Source organism: Telopea speciosissima, chromosome 7, assembly GCF_018873765.1.
Source record: "Telopea speciosissima isolate NSW1024214 ecotype Mountain lineage chromosome 7, Tspe_v1, whole genome shotgun sequence".
Lineage (NCBI taxonomy): Eukaryota > Viridiplantae > Streptophyta > Magnoliopsida > Proteales > Proteaceae > Telopea > Telopea speciosissima.
In genome coordinates, this window is record NC_057922.1 from 48,139,867 (window position 1) to 48,161,261 (window position 21,395).

General features: G+C 37.1%; 1 protein-coding gene across 1 annotated transcript; it reads right to left on the bottom strand.

Annotated features, from left to right (window-relative positions):
- Window positions 1–18,865: 18,865 nt before the first annotated feature.
- Window positions 18,866–21,146, bottom strand: LOC122668643. Its single transcript, XM_043865181.1, has 4 exons — window positions 20,199–21,146; window positions 19,726–20,096; window positions 19,147–19,618; window positions 18,866–19,048 (listed from the first exon to the last, which is right to left on the bottom strand). The coding sequence occupies exons 1-4, from the start codon at window positions 21,144–21,146 to the stop codon at window positions 18,866–18,868; spliced, it is 1,974 nt and encodes a 657-aa protein (XP_043721116.1).
- Window positions 21,147–21,395: the final 249 nt, after the last annotated feature.

Genomic DNA, 21,395 nt, shown 5'->3' on the forward strand with positions numbered 1-21,395 from the left:
ATTTTCATGGCAAAAGAAGAATACTATTTTTACCCAAAAAAAAAAAAAAAGGGTACACACTACACACTAGAGAGGTGACACCCTTTCTCTCCTTGAAGGAGCAGCTACTAGCTGGCACTATGGAAATTTTCAATCTTGTTGAAAAAATATAGCAATAATGAATGAGTCTGGTCGCTTGTGTGAATGTGTGATTCTATCTTTTGTATCCAAAATGAACAGAGCTTATAGGTTATAGAGTGTCTCGATTCAACCTATGAAAGTTTTTCAAAAAACCAAAAATTATTGAATCTCATGCGTTCATGTGAAGTAAAGGAGCTATAGATTAGATTACTCCAGTAAGATAGAATATTTTTCATATATAGATCAACTGGGGCTCAAATTTTACCAATATGTTATCTCAAGATTCTTGATACAGGTGAAATGTACCTACCACTTAGGGTACGACATGTGGACATCTTAGATCATAACAAGGGACAATGAGTTATATATACGATCACTCTAGGGCATCGACAAATCATCGATCCTAAAATAGAAACCAACTCTAAGTCAAACACTTACTAAAGAAATCCTACCCAAAATAGGAAACAAGCATCGCCACATTCTAACGGCCAAGAAGATCTGGTATATCAAGGACTCAACTCCCAAATAGGGAAGGGAATCTGAAAACTGACGTGGAAAATAAAAGCTTTCCATATTAGAACTCTCTATATTTAACCCGTCTCCCAAAAGGAAACTACTATCTTTGGAAGACGACGTACCAAAGAGGGACTCTCATTGCCACCTCACACTACCAAGTACTTCACTATAAATAAGGTCCCTTCTATGGACCAGGTATGAAGAATCCCAATCTCTCAACACTCTTGTGATTTCGCTCTACTAAAATTTATAGCTGCCAGAGAACTGACTTAGGCATCGATGAGTCCCCGCCGGAGTCCGCTCTGGCCCTCTCACAGTGACCTTTTCCTTTCATTCCACAGGTCCAATGACTAGCGTAGCTCATATCTACAAAGAGACAGTTTCTGTCGCAACAATTCTCAATTCACAATTCAAATTTCAGCCTAAATAAAATTTGCCAAATGACAGCATAAAACTTTGCAAAATTGAGACCATAGTACTATAGGTTTTTATGGATCGACAAGCATGGGGTATTTGGTTGAGTGTAAGTATGAAATTTGAGACATGGTTAATCTAGTACACTCGTATTCTATATATTAACTTTAAAATTTTCTTAAAAAAATTGAGAAAATATGTTTATTTTTTCATTTTTTTAATTTTGTACATATTATATTTTTGTGAAAAATATGAAAAAGGGTTCCAACATGCTATTGTGAAAATTCATTCTCACAAACCCACTATTTTTTGCCACACATAGAAGATGATTTGGCAATCTAACTATGGGGTAGATGAGAGTTCCTTGATAGGCTACATTTCAAATTTGTGGTCTTTCTCAATCAAATGATCCTCAATGTATGGACTTCCTACTTTGTTTTTGAAAATAAAAAATAAAAAATTTCAACCATACTAATAATGTGTGTAGAACTTTTATTAGTCTAAAATTTAACACATAACTAGTTAATGTTGTGGAGAAATTTATCCTTATAAATTTGAATATACGGATATCCCCTCAATACACAACTTGTTGATAATTATAGCCAATTTCAACTATATATATGACCCAAGCTTGTATTGAACTCTTCTAATCGTTTCCTCTCAGGCTCCGTTTGGTTGTAAAGGAAATTAAAAGGAAGGGAATCGAAAATTTCAAACCTTAAAAAGAAACTTTTGTATATAGTATATAGTACCCCATGTGCCTATATCACTAACTCCAAATCATTCTATTTGGTTATTAAATTTTACTTAATTTTCTACCAAAAAAATTCACTTAACTTTGCATTCAAATCCCTTTGGTTTCAAAAGTAAAATAAAAGTTACATGTAAAATGTAACTTATTGGTAGCTTCTAGGCAGTAGGGGTGCACGTTTGACCTTGTTGGCAGGAGCCTACCCTGGCCCGCCCTAAGCCTGAGCAGGGCTTGGGTTGGATTTTTCAACCCTAAGGATGGGTTAGGGTTGAAAATTTTAGGTCCGGGATTAAAATCAGGCTGGGCCAGGGTTGAGGCTTCGGGTTGATCCCGGCCCGACCATATGTTAGGTTATGCTTCACAATTTAGTGTTTACATTTTACAATTTTTGTGTAGCATCTAATTACCAATTGGTTTACCAAAAAAAAAGTCTAATTATCTTTTGAGCAAAAGTATTTAAAATGTTAAGTTTTTTAACCAAAAGAAAAGTCTAATAGTCACTGTTTTTTTGGTAGACTAATAATAATCACTTGAGTATGAAACAAACCAATATCCAATCACATGTCTCATTTGTTTACTATAAAAGCGGAAGCAAATGGTAAAAAAGCAAGGCCAGGTTTACTGGCCTTGGAAAAAATCAGGATCAATCAGGGCCAACCTGACCTTTGGCAAAAATTAGGGTCAATCAGGGCCAACCCAGCCCAACCGATCCGATCAAAAGATGTTAATCCCTCCATGCAAATGAATTGCATGGTTTTGTCACACGGAAGGTTGAGTATGTAATGGCTGTTTGAAAATGAAAATATCTCTCTCTCTCTCTCTCTCTCCTATTTTTGTTTGGTTTTAATTTTGTTTTGGTATCTGTATCTGTCTGCAACATCCTCAACACGTTAGAGTGCATAAAAAATCATTGTAAGATACTTAGACGATGGAAAATTTCTTTTGGGAAAGATCTCAATTCCTACATATGCTTTTGCATAGAGTGAGAGATTGTTGAGATTCTATGCAAAACTAATTATCACATATCACATGTAAGTATCTCAATGTAAAGACTTATAAGAACTTGAACACCCTTTCCCTAACGATTAGCTTTTAAGATGAGTTCTACCCCAACAAATACCTCTCTTGATCCTCATGCCAAATGAGGGACTACTATGTCATAACTCATAATTAAGCACCTGGATCGGCCTAATACCAAAAGCAAAACCTTTATAGGAGGGATGTTCTTCGACAAAGACATTACAAACCTTGGTCAAGAAAACTCTGAACGATTAGATATACAATGTTCTAGAGAGCTGCATACATGTCCTATGGAAATATCTTTACTTTTTCTAGAAGGGTAGATACTCAGGCACCAAGGGAGAGTGTGTGGGCACATCCTGTTAGAACACCAATAATGTTTACTTTTTTAAGTAGGGGCTGGTGCGATGATCTAGAACTCTCTTATTTGCTCTTATCACTCATGTCTTTCTCTGCGAATCCATGATATTTAAGTAGTGATGTAAATGGATCCACGGATTTGGCTCGGATACAGATTGGATGTGATCAGATTCGGATAATTCTGGTCGAATACGGATACCTCTAAATGTATTTGGATACGGATTGAATTCAGATTTTCGATCATCCGTTTACATCTCTGCCTTGTATATCTAGGACCTTCCTCCCCCTAGCGGATACAATTCACTCTCAATCCATATCTCTTAGATCATGATTATCTTTTCCTCATATTTTAGAACCTGTTGAATCTTCAAAAACCCTCAAGATCGTTATTTACTTACTTTTTATTATTAAGTATTCGGATTTTTATTTTCCAAATGGATTTTTATCGAAATATTTGGATTTTTTTCCCGGATATCTCTAAACGAATACGAATGTCCCTAAACAGATACAGATGTGGATCGGATTCGGATTTTTGGATATCCATTTACATCCCTACATTTAACCATCTGACCCCATGGATGGTGGGAGATCGACTCTGGTGGTTAAATGTCATTGGAGAGGATCTGGGAGGCGATCGAAACTTCACATACATCATGAGAAAGCCCTCAATGTGTCTACATATATGGTAGTTGTACACTTATACCTCTCACTAGTCTGTGTGACATATAACCAAAACATACCCTTAGGGGACAAAAAGGGGAAGATACAATAATATGGGATCTTAACCTACTTTCTTCTATAAATAATATGGGTTCTTGTTTACTCCAACAAGAGTCCATATCAGTTCCTTCGGTACATTTTTGCAATTTTATCCTCCGCTACAATTTCTATTTAGGGATATATGTATAAAAAAATTGCATTGTTTTTTTTATAAAAGAACTTTATGTGGGGCGGGGGGGGGGGGAACAGGGGCAAAATGACCACCCCGCTCCCATGAAAGGCGAAATGCATGGCCTATTGATGCTTTGCGTGCATTCTCATTGGCTTCGCGTGCACAGCCCACTTATAGAATACTCTTTCTCTTATTTATATTAAAGAAAAATCTTGCAGTTCTGATTTTATGGTTTTTGAGATTTTTAAAGGGGGGTGTCTGAATATCACCTCTACAGGTGTTTTTAGAACTTGACACCTTCTTTTAATTACCATTTTTCTTAGTTTCAAAAGTTCTTTAAGGGTATAAAATGATTTTCAAAAATAATTTGAATGTGACCTATCATTATGTCATTATCAAAAGCTGTCATTGTCATACACATTCACATTTTCAAATATATATGTTAAATGATAATATTTACACTCATCAGAAAAAATTGTATGTTATATTCAAAGTACAAAAAAATAAATTTACAAATTATTTGACACCATGATGGGTCAATAAGAAAATCCCTTTTAAGTATATTATTTCTTCCCTAAAAACAATGTATTTTCTCATTATTTTAGGCTTAGGACATTGCTCTTGGAATTTGGGTAATTTTATAATCTTCTTTTTAATCACTTTTGTTATTGGATGCAATAGCTTTGAAGGATTAAGCAATCAATACCCCCTTTTTTTTTTTTGGTAATAACCATCAATACCTTTGAGGAATAGATAAATTATGGAAAGGATAAAAAAAAAAAAAACAATTTTGGCTTAATACATATAAAAGTTGGTGATATATTGATCCACCAAGGTCTACACATTGGGGTAAAGAGAGTCAAACAAGCCAGCAGACAAGGGATGGGAAGATTACAATGACAAGGCAGTGCACACAATCCACTTGTATGTCACATGTGAAGGTAAATATCATACATCATCATCTCAATGAATTCAATAAAATTGTTTGCCAATTGACATTGATTTAAAATTTAGCGACGAGGACAAAGCCCTTTACTATTGTCCTCTCTACCTCCTTCTAATGATAATCTTAGTTACAACTTTGCTCTATGGGAAGGATAGCATAACAATAGAGGATGTGTGATCAGGGGACTGTCTAAATGACACATTTACAAGTATATTTAGAATTTGACATATTCTTTTAATTGTCCATTATCTTATTTTCAAAAGTTCTTTAAATTAATAGTATAAACACGTCTTCAAAAATAACTTGAAAGCAACTTATCATTGTCATTATAAAAAATTATTATTGTCTTGCACATTTTTTGGATACATATATGAAACGAAAATATTTACTCTCATTAGGAGAAAAAGTATGCTTTCTTAAAAGAGCAAAAAAGTAAAATTACAAATTATTTGATACCTCTATAGATGTATTTAGAATTTGCCACCTTTTTCGAAAGTACATTAAGGGTAAATATGGTTTTCAAAAATAATTTGAAAACTACTTATCATTATGTTATAACAAATGTTTTCATGCACGACCATGCATATGCACGATTTGCATTAAATGTAACCAAATTGACATAAATGTCCATCCAAAATGACATAAAAACCCTGCCCCCTTTTTGATGGAGTTGACTGGAAAATCTCCTAGGTATGAATACCTTTCCCTTGTGTTATTATCAAAGGCTATGATTGTATTACACATTTTTCGAGCATACATGTAAAATGACAAATTTACCTCATTGAAAAGAAAAACTTGTTACACTAGAAAGGCAAAAAGAGTAAAATTTGAAAATGCCATACGATTGGGGATTGGGCATATGAAATGGAAACTTTATATACCAATGAGACCTGAAGAACAACTGACAGATCATCTGATGAGAGAGAGAGAGAGAGAGATTTGGATGATTGAGCTCTCCCAAGTTTAATCTATTTCTTGAATTTAGATTCAAAATTGTGGGTACTCCCTATCCTATAGATTTGGCCCATGGGACAAGATCGTTTACAAAGCTTGTGGTTCAGTTGAGTGGCCATCTCATGTTGTATATGACCAATTGGAGTTTGGACAAACAAATAGATGCTCATCTTTTCGGATATTGGTGGTAAAGTGTTTAAGTGTGAATGTGGGAGCCTTGTTGGTCACTATTATGGGCCCCCAACAAAACTATTATTGGATGTGGTCCACCACCACTTCATGGGCCGTAGTACAAAGTCTCTATAGAGATCAGATAAAGAAAGCCAAATAGTGGAGAGTTACCAGACATGTGACCTGTGAGCTTTTGCCAGCTGCTACCCATTTATACCTCTCTTTTTGACACTTGCACATCTCTTCCTTTCCCATTAAAACTTTCAAGATTAAGGTTACTGGACTGGACTGAATTTTGTGGCCCATCAGTGTTTTTAGCCCAAGATGCTTAAAATCCTTTGGGTTTGGTTGCATTTTTTTTTATTGGAGTAATTATTATATGCAAATTATTTTTTTTTCTTGTCCTTGAGAAATCCAGATTTGATAAATCTGAATGTGAAAATTTGTAAATTTGGGTATGATTAGATTTGCTAATTGAAAGAAAAGGTTAAATTTTGTTCTTTCAAAAAAAAAAAATAAAAAAAAAAAATTAATTTTTCTATTAAATATTTACATTTAAAAAATTCGATTTAAATTTTTTTAGCATGTTTTAGGGTGGGTGGGGGGTTAGAGATTCCAAATATCTGGACAAAATTATTTAGATTATTAATTAGGTGACCCAAATTGCAAATCAAATAATTCATTTTCCAAAATACTCACAAGACTCCATTGAAGTTCAAGACAGCCACAGAGATAGTATGGTCCAGCTTGGATGAGTAATTTGATTGTGGACTTAACTTGAGACCAGCAGACACAGAGGACTCTTGAGGAATTCTACGTTGACATGCCTTTAAGGAGCATCCCCACGGCCTCATGCATAGGGGGATCTAAGCCCATTGGGTCAGCAGGGTCTACTGTGGGACCCACATCCCGTACAAGAGTAAATCTCATTGATTCAGCCAGCTGGGATTTGATACATTGTAGTACGCTCTACTTTGTGTCTATCTCTCTCTCTCTCTCATACAATAGGGGGCAGAATAAGAGAGGAGAGATACAGCCAGGCGCTAGCGAACGTATACGCAACAGAGTTAGTGATCTTGTACTTTCACTATCAAACCAAAGAAAGAGGGATTATAACATTGAATCATATTATCCACTTTGTATTACGATTTTTTCTTTTATATCATTTGGACAGGGCATCAACATAGATGTAATTTTTTATTTCATGGGAGGCAGGGCGATACTTTTACCCTACCGATGTTTTGGGCGCAAGAACAACACGACCAGTTAACCTTCTTTTATTATCCATAGGTTAAGTGTTTAACCAGACCGGGGGGGGGCATTGGTCAGGTCTCACGCAGGAGTAGGAACCACACTCATGGACAGAAAACACTTCCCCATCATTTATTATCCAAATTGTTTCTGATTGATCCTAGTATTATACAAGCTTTTGGGCTCATAAATTTCTTATTAGTTAGGGGTGAGGTGGACAAATATAATATGCAGAGAATCTGGACATCAACTGAACTGCTAGTTGTTCATTGATCTCAAACCAGTTCACCAAGCAATGTTCAAACTCCTAAGTCATCATTCTGGGTTAGCTTGTATTTACATAACCAAATAATATGTTTTTGGGAAAACAGAAAAACATAAATTTTCATACAAAACATTTGATTCTCTCCCTCCCCTGGTTCTGTGCTACCTGATCTGAAGCATTCACTTCACATTTTATTACTTACAAGAAATATCTCTAAATCACTTGAAATGGCATTTGGGACTCGGGACTTCCAACAGCCACTCTGTACTAGAGATGTAAAATGCAACTACTCCTTGATTCCACTGCTTGACGTCACAGTGCAGTAAACAATTTTTTCCCCATTCTCATTCTTTCTCGATACATTTCTTCTTCTTCTCCCCTTTCCTTGGGTAATAGGCATCCAAAAACTTCCAAATTAAGCACAAATGAACATATTTCCCTGTGGTAATAAATTACAAAGATTATGGGGGTCTCACATTTTCCTGCAACCCTATTATTGTACATCCTCCGCCTCCACCCTTTTCCCCTGATCCATACCACCTCCAATGTGTAAACAGGGACCAAACATGTCATGCCCACCATTATCATCCACCTCCAAAAGAATTTGTACCCCTAGTCAATTCATTGATCAGCAGACTGAGGCAATGTCAAAGGATTAAAACTGCTGCCCCGGCAGAATTGGGGAGCAAGTTGTGCGACAGGGTAAGCCAATTCCATGTCTCAAGATTACCCAATGTCCAAATTTTCCCACGGTGGTACGCAATCATCAAGGCCCGAGACGAAATCTGGGTCATAGCAATGTGGGACTCTGTCGAAAATCTCCGTCTCTGGAAATATATTTTCGTCCACGCTAGTGAAGTCACCATTGTTATTGTTGCCAACAGACTCAGTGGTGGTAGGGGCTGGGAGATCAAAACTTCTAAAAGGATTAGGGGAAGCCAACATTTGAGGTGATGGAAGTACTGGTCTACTGAGTAGGTGCTGATCCACGTCACTAGGCTCCACTGTAGTTCTTTGAAACTTGGATTTTGGAGGCTTGATCAAGTCCGAGACTGAAGCCTTGTGTTTTCCCAAAGATTGTGGTTTTGAAGTCAATCAAGATCTAACGTCACTAGTTGGAAAAGCTGACAGAGCCCAAACCAGGCCTTCACCTTCAAAGCAAGCTCTTGATGATAACCTGAAAGTGAGAAATCATGACATACTAGTAAATACTGTGAGATGAGTCAGACAAGTAGCTTCACAGTTCAAAAGGCAGCCATAGCATTGGATATCTTAAGCCCAATGTTGGCAGCCCTTTAAGTTAGAACCTGAGACAAATTCAGATCCAATACCCTTTTCCCAATAACTGCAATTGGACCTATGTTTTTGAGAAGATTCTGAAAAAATATGGAACAACTCAAAGGGCAGTTATTCCAATACTAATCAGGAATAGATCAAAAGACCAGGCCACAACTTCAGGAGCATGGAAGAAGAACTCGGTTTCGCAGCCTACCAAGAGGAGATGTGGGTCGACTTTAAATTCAACCTGGTTTTGCTTGGTTTCGACAGGTTTCAACCCTGTTTAGACCATATTTCGGTAATTTCGCAAGTTTCAACCTAAACACCTATATAAATTCTCTTATCCCCATCGAAACTTGAGTAAACCTGGCTCGAAACAAGGACAGACATTTATTTCATTTACTTAAGATATTATTCATAAATAAGCAAATACCCCCCTATATGAATCCAGTAAAAATAGTTTAAAAAATCAAATTCTAGAAGGATAAAAAGTCAACCCCCAAATTCAAGAACAAAAATTTGGATTTTCGGCGTTAAGTACGATTTTCAACTTTTAGATGTTTGGGTTTTTCTCAAGTCTAAAAATTCCATAAATCTTAATATGATAAAACATTACTAAAAACCAAAAGAAGCGGTAAAATATTCATTTATTTTGATGTCTAAAAATTTATTTCCATTCAAAGCGATTCTAAACAGCATCTTCGCACACCAAATTAAGTTTGACCGGAATATAACCATTGTTATTAAGGCGTCGCCAATGCGCCTAGATTCCTTGGTCGACGCCTTGGGCACCATGGCAGGCGCCTTGCCGCCATGGCGGTGTCGCCTTGCTTTTTTTCCCTCTAAAACGCTATTGTCGCATTCCCGCCTTGATAACTATGAACATAACTCCTTCAATATAAATCAAATTTATGCAATCTTGGATTTGTTGGAAAGATTTCCAACAAATCTAAGATTGCTTAAAACTAATATATATTGAAGGAGTTATGTTCCGGTCAAACCTTATTCGATACCATGTCCAAGAACAGTAAACCGCAAATATTATTTTGAGTGTTCTCTATGTGAAACTAATGCATGGATTAGGTTCAAAATATCAAAACATAGGCAACACAACAAGAACCATGACAAAAAAAAAATAAATTCTGCATCTCGAAACCAAGGTTTCAAGTTGGCTTGGAGAAATTACCAAGTTTTGACCGAGATATAGTCGAAACCTGGGAAATTTCGGTTTCTGGCTGGTCGAAACCAGTGTGGGCACCAAGTTCTTGATCCTTGATCAGGAGGCCAACTCAGCCTCCGTAAGCACCAAGTCACAATTGTTCCAGTGGAGAAGAGTTTATCCAGATACCATTCAAGTCAGTTCAACCATGAAAAGTCCCTCATTCATGTGATTTTCCTAGTAGATGTGTCATCTTAATCATTTAAACCAACACTTGGAAATCTGAAAAAAAGGCGCAGTTTCTGGTGGGTAAGATGGGCTAGGTATTAGTTAAACAAACCAGGAGGACCTGGATCAACCACTTCTATTTTGCCTTAAAATAGAAATCACATGAATGAGGGACTTTTCATGGTTGAGCTGACTTGAATGGTATCTGGATAAACTCCTCTCTACTGGAACAATTGCGTGACTTGGTGCTTATGGAGGCTGAGTTGGCCTCCTGATCAAGGATCAAGAACTTGGTGCCCACACTGGTTTCGACCAGCCAAGAATCGAGATTTTGTGTTCCATTAGGTAGTTTAAACAGACAGGTTCACATGTTTGACCCTGCACTCTTTACTTTCATGTATGTATCCCAATGAAAGAACACCAACTGAAAAAAAAAAATGCAGCGTTTTCATGTCCATACCCCTGCTAACATCTTGGACGGCAACTGCTACTAACTTGCTGCTCTGTCCTAAAATTGCCAGGTTCATCTTTTCTAATGATCTTCTAGTGGATATCTCAGTAATCTGGTTCGTGGCAGAGGTCAAGAACTTACCACCAAAATGAAAGCCGTTACTGGAAGATGATGAAAAGGTTTGCCTGTGGTCAGAGCGGGTTCTCGCTCGCCAGACAGATGAAAGCACAGCTGTAAAATGTTTTTGAAGGATTAATTCATTATCTGGCATCTCACTGGCCGCATCTAATACCGTACGGACATTATCCTGCAAGAAAAAAGAAATTGACCAGAGCAAGTTACATAAAAATGGTAATGAGGCAAATCAATAAGTATGAGGAATAGGAATGGCATACAGAAGTTCAATGAGCAGGAGAAGACAGGAAAAAAGAACAAATATAAGTAATATTTGGACAAACACACATGAATAACATTATGAAAATAATTGATGAAACTGCAATAGTTCTTTTTCTACAGGGAGCAGGGAACCTAGGCCAGCAGGGCAGTCTAGGGGGGAATTCCCAGACGACAGATATTTTGCCATGTGGCAGAGTTCATTAAACTCCAAATTTATGGACATGTTATCAACATCAGCATCAAACTATGGGTTGATTTTAAGCCCAATCCAACATCATGCATCAGAATAAGATTTCATGCCGTAGCCTGCCTTGGCTTCAGGATTGGTGGCTTGATCAAATCCTGCTTTGAAGATTGCACAGCACGAATGGAAGCCTCCCTGGACGCAAGAGTCTCAAACTAAACTTTGATGGAAGTAGAATGGGAGACCAAACTGAGATGGGCATAGGTGGTTTTTTTCCAAAATCATGAAGGCTAAGTTTTATCACATGCTCTGCCTTTGACTGAGTGTGTTGACAACAATGACAGCAGTAGCACAATGCATCATGTGCTCAACATATTGTAGCTGAAATAGCGAGTAAAATCTTCCAAGTAGGGAAGATTCAATTGACTGTTATAGAGTACGACAAACAGTCCTAAAAGCACTGTTTTGATAGAAAGCATTCCTCTCTTGGAATTTTTTTTTTTTTTTCTAAGCAACTAAATGCACATAAAAATGCTTTCTATCTGAAATTGTACCTGCTCCCCTGGTAAGTACAGAACATTATCTAGATGGGAGGTGAAAATAAAAGCACCTTCCAACAGAATGTTAATTTTCTCCATGTCTGGTTGCCTACTAGTCTTTCATTTTGTAGACTTTCCATCCAATTTGGATGGCAAAATCACTCTCTCAAAACATTTTTAGAGTCGGTAGTTCACTTCAGTTTCTACTTTTCATGACAGACCAAACAGCCAGCAGCAATTCTATCTTAAATATATTTCCCTCAATTCTAACGTACTCTTCTTTTTACTTTGCTCAAAACCAGCCTTGGGGCGAAATTTGGGTTTAGGATTAGAGAAATCAGGACTTGGTAGAATAAGTGACAATGATGGATTAAGGATTCTTCACTGGTATGATTGGGGTAAAAACGAGTGAATAGGTTGAAAGAATGGGGTGGGTTCTGGGTTCAAGGATTTGACAGATAATAAACCAATTAATTTGGTTGCTGTTTTGCGTTGATTATAGATTTTGTTCTGTTGCTGTTTTTCTTTTATTTCAGAATTTTGTTAAATAGCAGAACAGAAAGTTTAAGATTACTCTGAACTCCAGTAATGATCTCTATTTAGCCTAGTGAGATATTCAGAAGACATGAACTCACTTTGGTTGAAAGTTTGACTGAAGTAATCAAATATCAAAGTTACTAACTTGTCATCCTCCATATTCCTTCTTGAAGAAAGGACCATCACTAAGTTATTATTCGGCTCCACAAATCAAACTTTTTGTGGGAGTCAACCTCCTTACCCTTTTCTACAGAATGAGGCAAGTGATTGTAGAGTTAAGTGTATTTGATGATATTTTTGTTTCTCAAACCTTGACATCAGCTTCATGGAGTCCTGTTCGATGGGTACTAGATTGGGCCAGCTTAGTATGGGATAGGTTAAAGAGCTTGATTTAACACACTTTTGGCGTATTGGTCAAGTACCTGACATATAGCCATTGATGTTGGGAGCCTGATTACGATTAAGGTCTGCAGGGTATTAAGGTCCTGCTCTAGATAGTGGAAACTCATTTGCTAGAATCTACCAAGTCATTGCAAAGTACCTTAGCACATGAAGGGTTAGGAAGAGAAGTGCTTTACATAGGGCCACATCTAATTGTACAATGTATGCAAAACCTATTGAAAGAAGGCATTTTGAGGTGTGGTTATGTTGATATATGTAATGTTTTGTATAACTTGCAAGTTTTCTTTAGGTCGCCATGTGCCTAAAATAATTGGATAACTAGGATCTGTTTCTCTTCCACCTGGGATTCCGTGCTTTAATTGATGCATCCAGTTTTTTCTGGGATGTTTTCTAATGCACAGTTTTTGTGTACTGTTGCGGGAGGCATGATCTCATTCCAGTTGTACTTGCATATATTTCGATTAATGAAATTACAATTTCTTGTTGCTGCAATCCAACCACAAGAACAGCCGCAGGAGAAAAGATAGGATTATCAAGGCAGCTAAGAAGTGTAATTATCTCCTGCATCACAACATCTCTCAACTCATTGATCCTTCTTGAATGTTTCTATTTTTTTTAATGTAAAATTTATTGATACTCAAAAGATGTAAAGTACAATTCAGTAGAACATCAACAACAGCAAGAAGCAATCCTCTAACCAGGTGATGCAGTTGCATTATACTATGATTCTGTATGGATGACTAGGCATAAGTCTAGAAGGCCCACAAGGGGCAGGTAGTAGTCCAATGGGCTAAAAACAAGCTTTAAGTAGTTACATTATAGGTTTGTCCTTTATTTTCTTGGATTTCATTGTCACTGGCCTACTTAATAAACCCATAAAGTGGAGGTGAAGTCAGTACATAAGATTCGTTAAATGCTTAAATTAGGTTAGGATACTAAATAATTTATTAAGATTTCTGTTTTGAGTCTAGTAAGACAAGTCAGGTGGGATAGTCATTAGCAGACTTTTTATTAGTCTAATTAGAAATTTCAAAGGGCTATATATATGTATACCATACCCCATCAATTAGCATGATTTTGAACAAAGGAAATTGAGTTTTCTTAAGAGTTTTGGTGTTGAACAGTAGCCACGGGATTGGCTAACTGCTTCTTCTTGTAGTTCTGTTCATTTTTCTTCTTCAGGTGTGACCTCTACTACTTTCCTTTCTTCTATTCTTCTTCTTCTACTTCTGATTTCTTATATTCTCTCCCTTCCTCTCCTATCCATCAATTTGAATTCACTATTATACTTGTTTCTTGCCGGATATTATTACTGAAAATCAAAATCTGGTTATTGGATTCTGTTTACATCATATCTAAACAGTTCCTTAGATCAGAGTCATCAGACCACCCATACTTGCTATAATTTCTCAGTTTTTTTAATATGGCTTGGAAACTAAGCAAACTGGGATTCATCTAAATTGAATTCTGACTTCCAAGATTCTCATATAGACTGATAGGCCTGAAATACCTCGACACTCGACCATATTTTGGGCTTAATCCAACAACTAAATTCAGAACTATATAATCTCTCCTACCATTCTTCCATTCAGGTCCTATATTAGTTCCTATCTATTCAACTTCGATCCCAAACTGTTAGTAGATTTATGCTTCTAGTTCTAGAATCCTTTTAGAAATTACAATCTTAAACTGCATTACCAGGGAATGAGCATAATCATCTAATTAAGAACCTGATAGAAGAAACCCATCCCACAACTGCAACATATCAGAGGAATATCATCTCCAAAAACATAATACTGGTTGAACCACCCTTTGCTTTGCCAAATAATCAGTCACCCCATAATGCAAGAAAGGTTTGGTTTGGATTGGGTTGGTTAAAATTCTGATTCAAACTATGGTCTTGGTTCAATAGATAGTTCAGATCTGGTTTGGTGAACAGATAAAGTTTATCCAATAAGTGGGGCCCAACTAGAAGATTTTACATAGCTTGTGGTTCCAAGGATTCCAGATTTCCTGGAACCTTCTCTTCCCCAAACCGTGGGGCTTAGTTGGAGTCATATGATCGTATCTTCTCTTTATTTTGTCATTAAGGTGATAGTAATTGGCAGGATTATGAACTCTGAGTCAAACCATAATTTAAGTAGTTTGTTTTATTTTATTTAATTTTATGTCTGTTTAGGATACTCCACATAGCATGCGTATGGGAAAGTTTGGCTGTAATCAGTCATCCTTGTTTTTAGGATGTTTAAGTCGATCAACAACTCTCCCAACACAACCTAAAATTGGAGATTCCTAATTTGTCTTTTTTTTTTTAAAATATTTGAAAGTGGAAAATGATCTTAAAATAAGATCATTTTCCACTTTCAAATGGGATGCTCCATTTCGGAGGAGTTATTTGATTCAGATTGAAAGAACTAAAAGAGCAAATGGCAGGCCTAAAAATAACCCTTGGTGAAGCGGTGAGGAAAGACATGCATAGCTTAGGCTTTGTATCTTGTTTCACTTCGAATAGAGCTGATTGGAGAGCAAGGAACCATGTAGCCAACTCCCATTTAGTTGGGATAAGGCTAGGATATTGTTGTTGTTGCTGTTGTTGTTGTATGAGTGTGAGGCAGCTCTCTCTCTCTCTCTCTCTTGTGTGTGTGTGTGTGTGAGTTTATTCAGGGTGGGTGCTCCTACTTGTTGAGCTTCTGGTTACATAAAACCACTTTTGGTTTTTCTTTTTCTTTTTTCATTTTTTATGTGACAAGCAACAAAGCTACTAAATTGTAATAATTAACCATCTTTGGTAGTTTGACAACTAGAAAAGGGACATAGACATTCAGCTCTTTAAAGGGGCTGGTGCTAATATATGGAACAGGCCTGGTTCTCCTCATGAATTTGAGCCTCCAAATTTTGACTTAGTTCCTACCCATCTACTCTTCTCTCTAAGAAAAGGGTTTTAAAGGCGCCCTTCAGAAAAAGAAAAAGAAAATCCATATAAGCTGGAACCATATTGGTCTGCACAATGATCTAATTAAATGAGACATTATTTAGATTACTAACTTTCAAACGTAAGATAAATTGCCACCTCTTCTCTCACGCCAACAGGTTTTACTGGTGCACCTAACCCCAGCTCATTGTTCAGAACCACATAGCAGGGAAGCCCTTTAATGGAAAGTCTGAGAAATGTCCACGAGACTCAAATACGAAACAATGAAGAAGCTACAAATTAGAATAAAAAAAAATTTAAGGTATAAGTACAAACTTTAAGCCATGAAATTTTATGAATGAAACAAAAAAGAAATAAAAAAGACAGGAAGCAATGGTCCTACCTGATGAAACAGAGTCTGTTGTAAGCTCCAGAATCTGGTGTCATATAAGGTAAACTACCGATCCTGAGGGATTTAACACGACAGCTTTGAAGAAACATGAAGCAGATACGTTCTTAATCTTCTGTTTCTTCTTCGTCTTCTATATTCCATTTGCTCAGAAAGAAAAGGTAACAGTGTCAAAAAGCTTCAGTCAAAGCACCAAAAATGCCTCCTTTTCCGGTTGACGAAACAAAGACGAATTTGTGCTGCAAGAGATATGGAGCTGTCGATACTCTCATCACCTCCGGAGAAGAGACAACACGAAGATAAACGACAGATGTTGCGAATTTTGATCGTTGTAAAAGGAACAGTTTTTCTTTCTTCGCCATTAAAATAAAGGGAAAATATCACGTACCTCCCCTGAGGTATGACTTATGTACATTTTCACCCGTGAGGTGTGGGAAATTCCACGTACCTCCCCTGCTTTCCAAACTAAATAATATAAAAGGCCACTCCGTTAACTGAGGGCATCAAACGTTAAAGTTTTATTTTGTCTGACCAAAATGCCCTTATTAAACGTTAAAGTTTTATTTCTTCATTACTTCCTCTTTTGAGCTCCATTCTTCACAATGGACCGAAATTAGCCGCTGCTACACCACCTAGGGCACCACCATTGGTGGTGAGCTTCTTGCCACCGAGCTTAAACAACATACCCTTGCCGCTGCTACTACACCTTCGAGGAAAGCCTGGATTCAACCTGGATTTGTGCCCTTTGAAGGAATCGCATTAGTCACCTGTAACTAGTCCACCTACAATTCGTTCCTCTGTTTGGAACCTGCAACCTCAGTCGGTTTGGCACCTCCAACTCATCCCTACCTGCAACCTCACTAGGTTTGGCACCTCCAACTCATCCCCACCTACAACTCCCATTTTTTGTTTGGTAATTGCAACTCATCAAATCTCGATTTGGCTGCGGCAACTCCTTCCAACTTTGATTTGGCACCTGCAAGTTGAAAGGATTTTGGCTGTAAGTATTTCAACCAATTTGTGATATTTCATTTGAATTGAAATAGGGTTTGTGGAGATCCATATTAGCTGTGAATAAACATCTTTGATTAATGCCTGATAGTGTTAGGAAAAGGGTTGTGGTTCTTTTAAACCATCATTCTAAATTAAAGGAACAAATACAGTCATAAGTTAAGTTGCTTAATTGCATTGTTATTGATATGAGTACTTGATCAATTAGCTAGCTAGAAAGAATCCAAACAACTTGCCCCAAGATGACAAAACCCATCTTGTTCATTTGTAAGCAATGTTCAGTTCTAGAAAAAAGCCCCTAATATTCTGGAAAAGGTAAACTATTTTATTATGGCCCCCATTGATGTTCATTTGCTTTATACCCCTGCTCCCAAAACTTGCAGAAAATATTTAGTGCTTCTTGTGTACAGCAATTTGAGTTATACCCAATGATCAATTCAAGGCACTTGAAGTTTGAAATTGGTATTTTTTGCAGGTAAGATGTCTGCTACCGGTGTGAATGAGAGCAATTCAAGGTACTTAAGGTTTGAAAACAAGCAGTGTTTTTGTAGAAAAAGAGATGCTGTGAGGATCCCAAACTCGGCAGACAACCCGAATAGGCTTTATTACAACTGTGCAGACAAAAACAAGGGTGGCTGCAACTTCTTCCAATGGTGGTGTACTAACATGGATGAACCAGGAGTGACCAACACCAATGATGCACCAAATATTGTGGCTGAAAATAGTCTAGAAGACAATCAGAGGAGGGAACAACAGAGGAAGGAAGAGTTACGCAGTCTAAAGACTAGAGTGAAGGCCCTAGAAAAATCAAATGCTGAAATGAAAACAATATGTCTAATAATGGTTGCTTTGTTTGTCTTCAATTTGGTTGTAATTGTTGTGAAGAAGTGATGTATGTTTGGGAAGGGGAGTGGACAATTTTATGTTAAAACTTTATGGCATCAAGGAATGGTGGATTAGTTCGTACTTGAGCATATGAGATGTTTATTATACTTGGATTACATCTTTCAAAAACTCATTAATCTGTTTAAATGTTCAATTGACCAAGTGAATATTTTCTCAAGTATATGAAAAGGATAACCAAATGCATAGTCAAACTTGTTGTTAGTTCAACTGACCAAACATAATACTTTTCAAGCAAATGGGAGGTTGCATTGAAATGCCATTTAACATAAGACAATTCAAGAAAACCAAATTGTACTTTCAATCATTACATAGAACCTCCTTCATCTTCACACTTCCATAAAACTGAAATTGTTTCAAACATAATACTAAATGTCACCTTACATCTAATCCCATCATTTAAAACATGTTCTCAAACACTTACATCCACAACCAAATTGTTTAAAACAGAAAATCAGACTAAAGTTTTCTAACACACAAATCACCAACTCAATTCCTAAATTCTTTCATAATAACTCCAGACATCAGCACATGATCAACAATGAAGCATTAAACATCCATCTTCATTGTTTGAACTCAACAACTCTGCAAATCACCAACTCAGCAATGAAGCAAATGAAACCAGCAACTCTGCAGATCAGCAACTTAACTCAGCTTCTGAAGATGTCAATCTTAGCAAATCACTTCCATCTCTTTACAAGGAAATAATACCTCAAATTAACATCACAACCTTTGCTGTTAGACTTGCAACAATTAAAAATCATACCCATACCTTTCCTGGAAAGTAACCACCTTGGTTATGGCTTTCTTTGGCCATCTCTCTTTGCCTTCAGTTTAGCAGCCTTGACTTCCATTCTTTTTTGAACCTTATCTTGTTCAGTTGTAAGTGCAGATGTAGAAGATTGTTGAGATTGTTGAGATGATCTGGTAACCCTCTGAGAGGGTGTAGTATCAACATGTATATTACTACTTGCTTTCCTCTACAATTGCACCAACAAAACAAATAATCAGAAGGATACCCTAACTTTAAATAAATAGACTTAAATTGAAATAGAATTTGGTTAGTTAGTCTGGGTACCTTGACACCAATAGTTTTTGAAGTAGATGGTCTCTTGCCTTTTACTGGTCCTCCTTTGCATGTCCTTTTGTTATGATTAAAGGAATGACATTTACTACATCTAACAGTGGTGGACCTCTTCCTTATATCTTCTTTACGGGCTTCATCAGGTTCCCTCCTCCTTGATCTATTTGGTCTGCCAATTGACCATTTAAGTGGTGGAGGAAGTAGATTAGTGTCTTCCAAAGTATTAGGATCAGATAATGGATCAATTACTCCCCCATCAGCTAGGAGATATGTCTTTGTTGTGTAATATGCATGACAATAGTGCAGGACTGGAACCTTGTTAAATTGAGTGCATGCACCTACATGTCTACATGGTAACCCAGTTGCCATGTAGATCCCACATTCACATGTTAGATTTCCTAGGTCCACCACATACCTATGAGAGCCATCTTGTACCTCATACTTGTCTCCTCCAGCAACTGGTGGTCTGCAAAACCTCACATTCTTTTGTAAACTTTCAAGCTTAGAGGACTCCTAGGAGTCAGGACATCAGGAAAGTTGCAGCCATTCACCAACCTTTAATGTAGCATGTACATCAATTTCAGCCTAATTTGGTCAATCATTGTAAGGATTGGTTTGCTCCATATGGGTGCAATCCACTGGTTGAATGACTCGGTCATATTGTTGGTTATGTGATCACTTTTGGCTCTGTGATCAAATGCATGCCTTGCCCACATCTGAACTGGAGTCTTCATCAACCAATCATAAGCTTCTTTCTTTTCTTCTTTTATCCCATTCATAGCCTTCTGAAAGTCATACACATTGTATGCTTTGATGGTAGCCCAGAAATAACCCCTCAATGCTGGCCCACCTCCAAATTGCTTCTTGAAGTTATTGTATAAATGTCTACTGCAGTGTCTATGGTTTGCTTCAGGGTAGATGATTGATATTGCTTCAATAAGACCCTATAAACCAGAATAATACACAACATATTACAAACCAATTGTAATTGGAATAACAAACAATCTTAAACATTTGTGACCTAATGAAATAGATTGGAATCATACCTTTTGTTTGTCTGTCATAAATGTGATTGGTATATCAGGGGTTGTGACTGTATCTCTATTCCTCTCCAGGGTTTCTCTTAAGTGATAGAAGAAGAATAGCCAGCTGTCCTTGTCTTCAGATTGAACAACACCATATGCAACTGGAAATATGCCATTATTTCCTTCAACTGAAACAGTAGCCACTAACACTCCACCAAATGCCCCCTTCAAATGGCAGCCATCAAGGCCTAAGAATGGCCTACAACCCTTCAAAAAGCCTTGTTTACAAGCATCAAAACATATAAACAAGTGCTTGAACTGTGGAAGTACTACAGGGACTCCACCAATCTCATATCCAGATTTGCATCCATTCTGGTATTGGATCACATAAGCATTTTCCTTGTTCTTTTCCCGGACCATCTCCCCATATTTTTCCACCTTCTTATAGGACTTTACATGACTTCCTTCAAATTCTTCCCTTGCTCTCCACTTAGCCCTGTACAGTCTCATTCTATTAGACTCCAGATTGTATTTTTCTTTCAAAAAGTGTTCTATGACCTTGTTATTCATGTATGGGTTTACCCTCAGGTTGGGAGCAAGTTTCTTGGCTATCCATACTGAATTTATATGCTTGTTTGCCCCAGATCTCTTGCAAGTGTGCTTATCAATAAGTGTTTTGATCACATATGTGATCCCATCCCTAGCCAGAGGTGATGCATGGATCTTCCATATACACCCTTTCCCCTCACAGATTGCAGTAACCTTGGATTTCTCATTTTTTTGTCTCAATGCATGGAAGCCCTCTTGTACTTCATAATCAACTAGTACCTCCCTAAAATGTGTCACATTCTTAAATTCTTGACCAACTTCAAATCTGATCTTTTTGTCCACATCCTCATCACTTCCATTATCTCCTCCTTCAGATTGACATTCTGAAATATCATCATCTTCATCAATATTGTCCTCCATTCCTTCATCCTTTTCCACATCATCATCACTTCCATCATCTCCACTTGTCATCCGTACTCTCGGATACATCATCCGATTCTCCGACCTCCCAATCTTTATCTATTGAGTCACTCATCTCTTGAACTTCAATACTATCCTTGACAGGCATCTTGCTAGGTGAATCATTATTTCCCTCAATACTGGTAGAACTAATGGTAGAAGCTTTAATAAATCCACCACCCATGCCTACACATCTACTAGACATGCCAA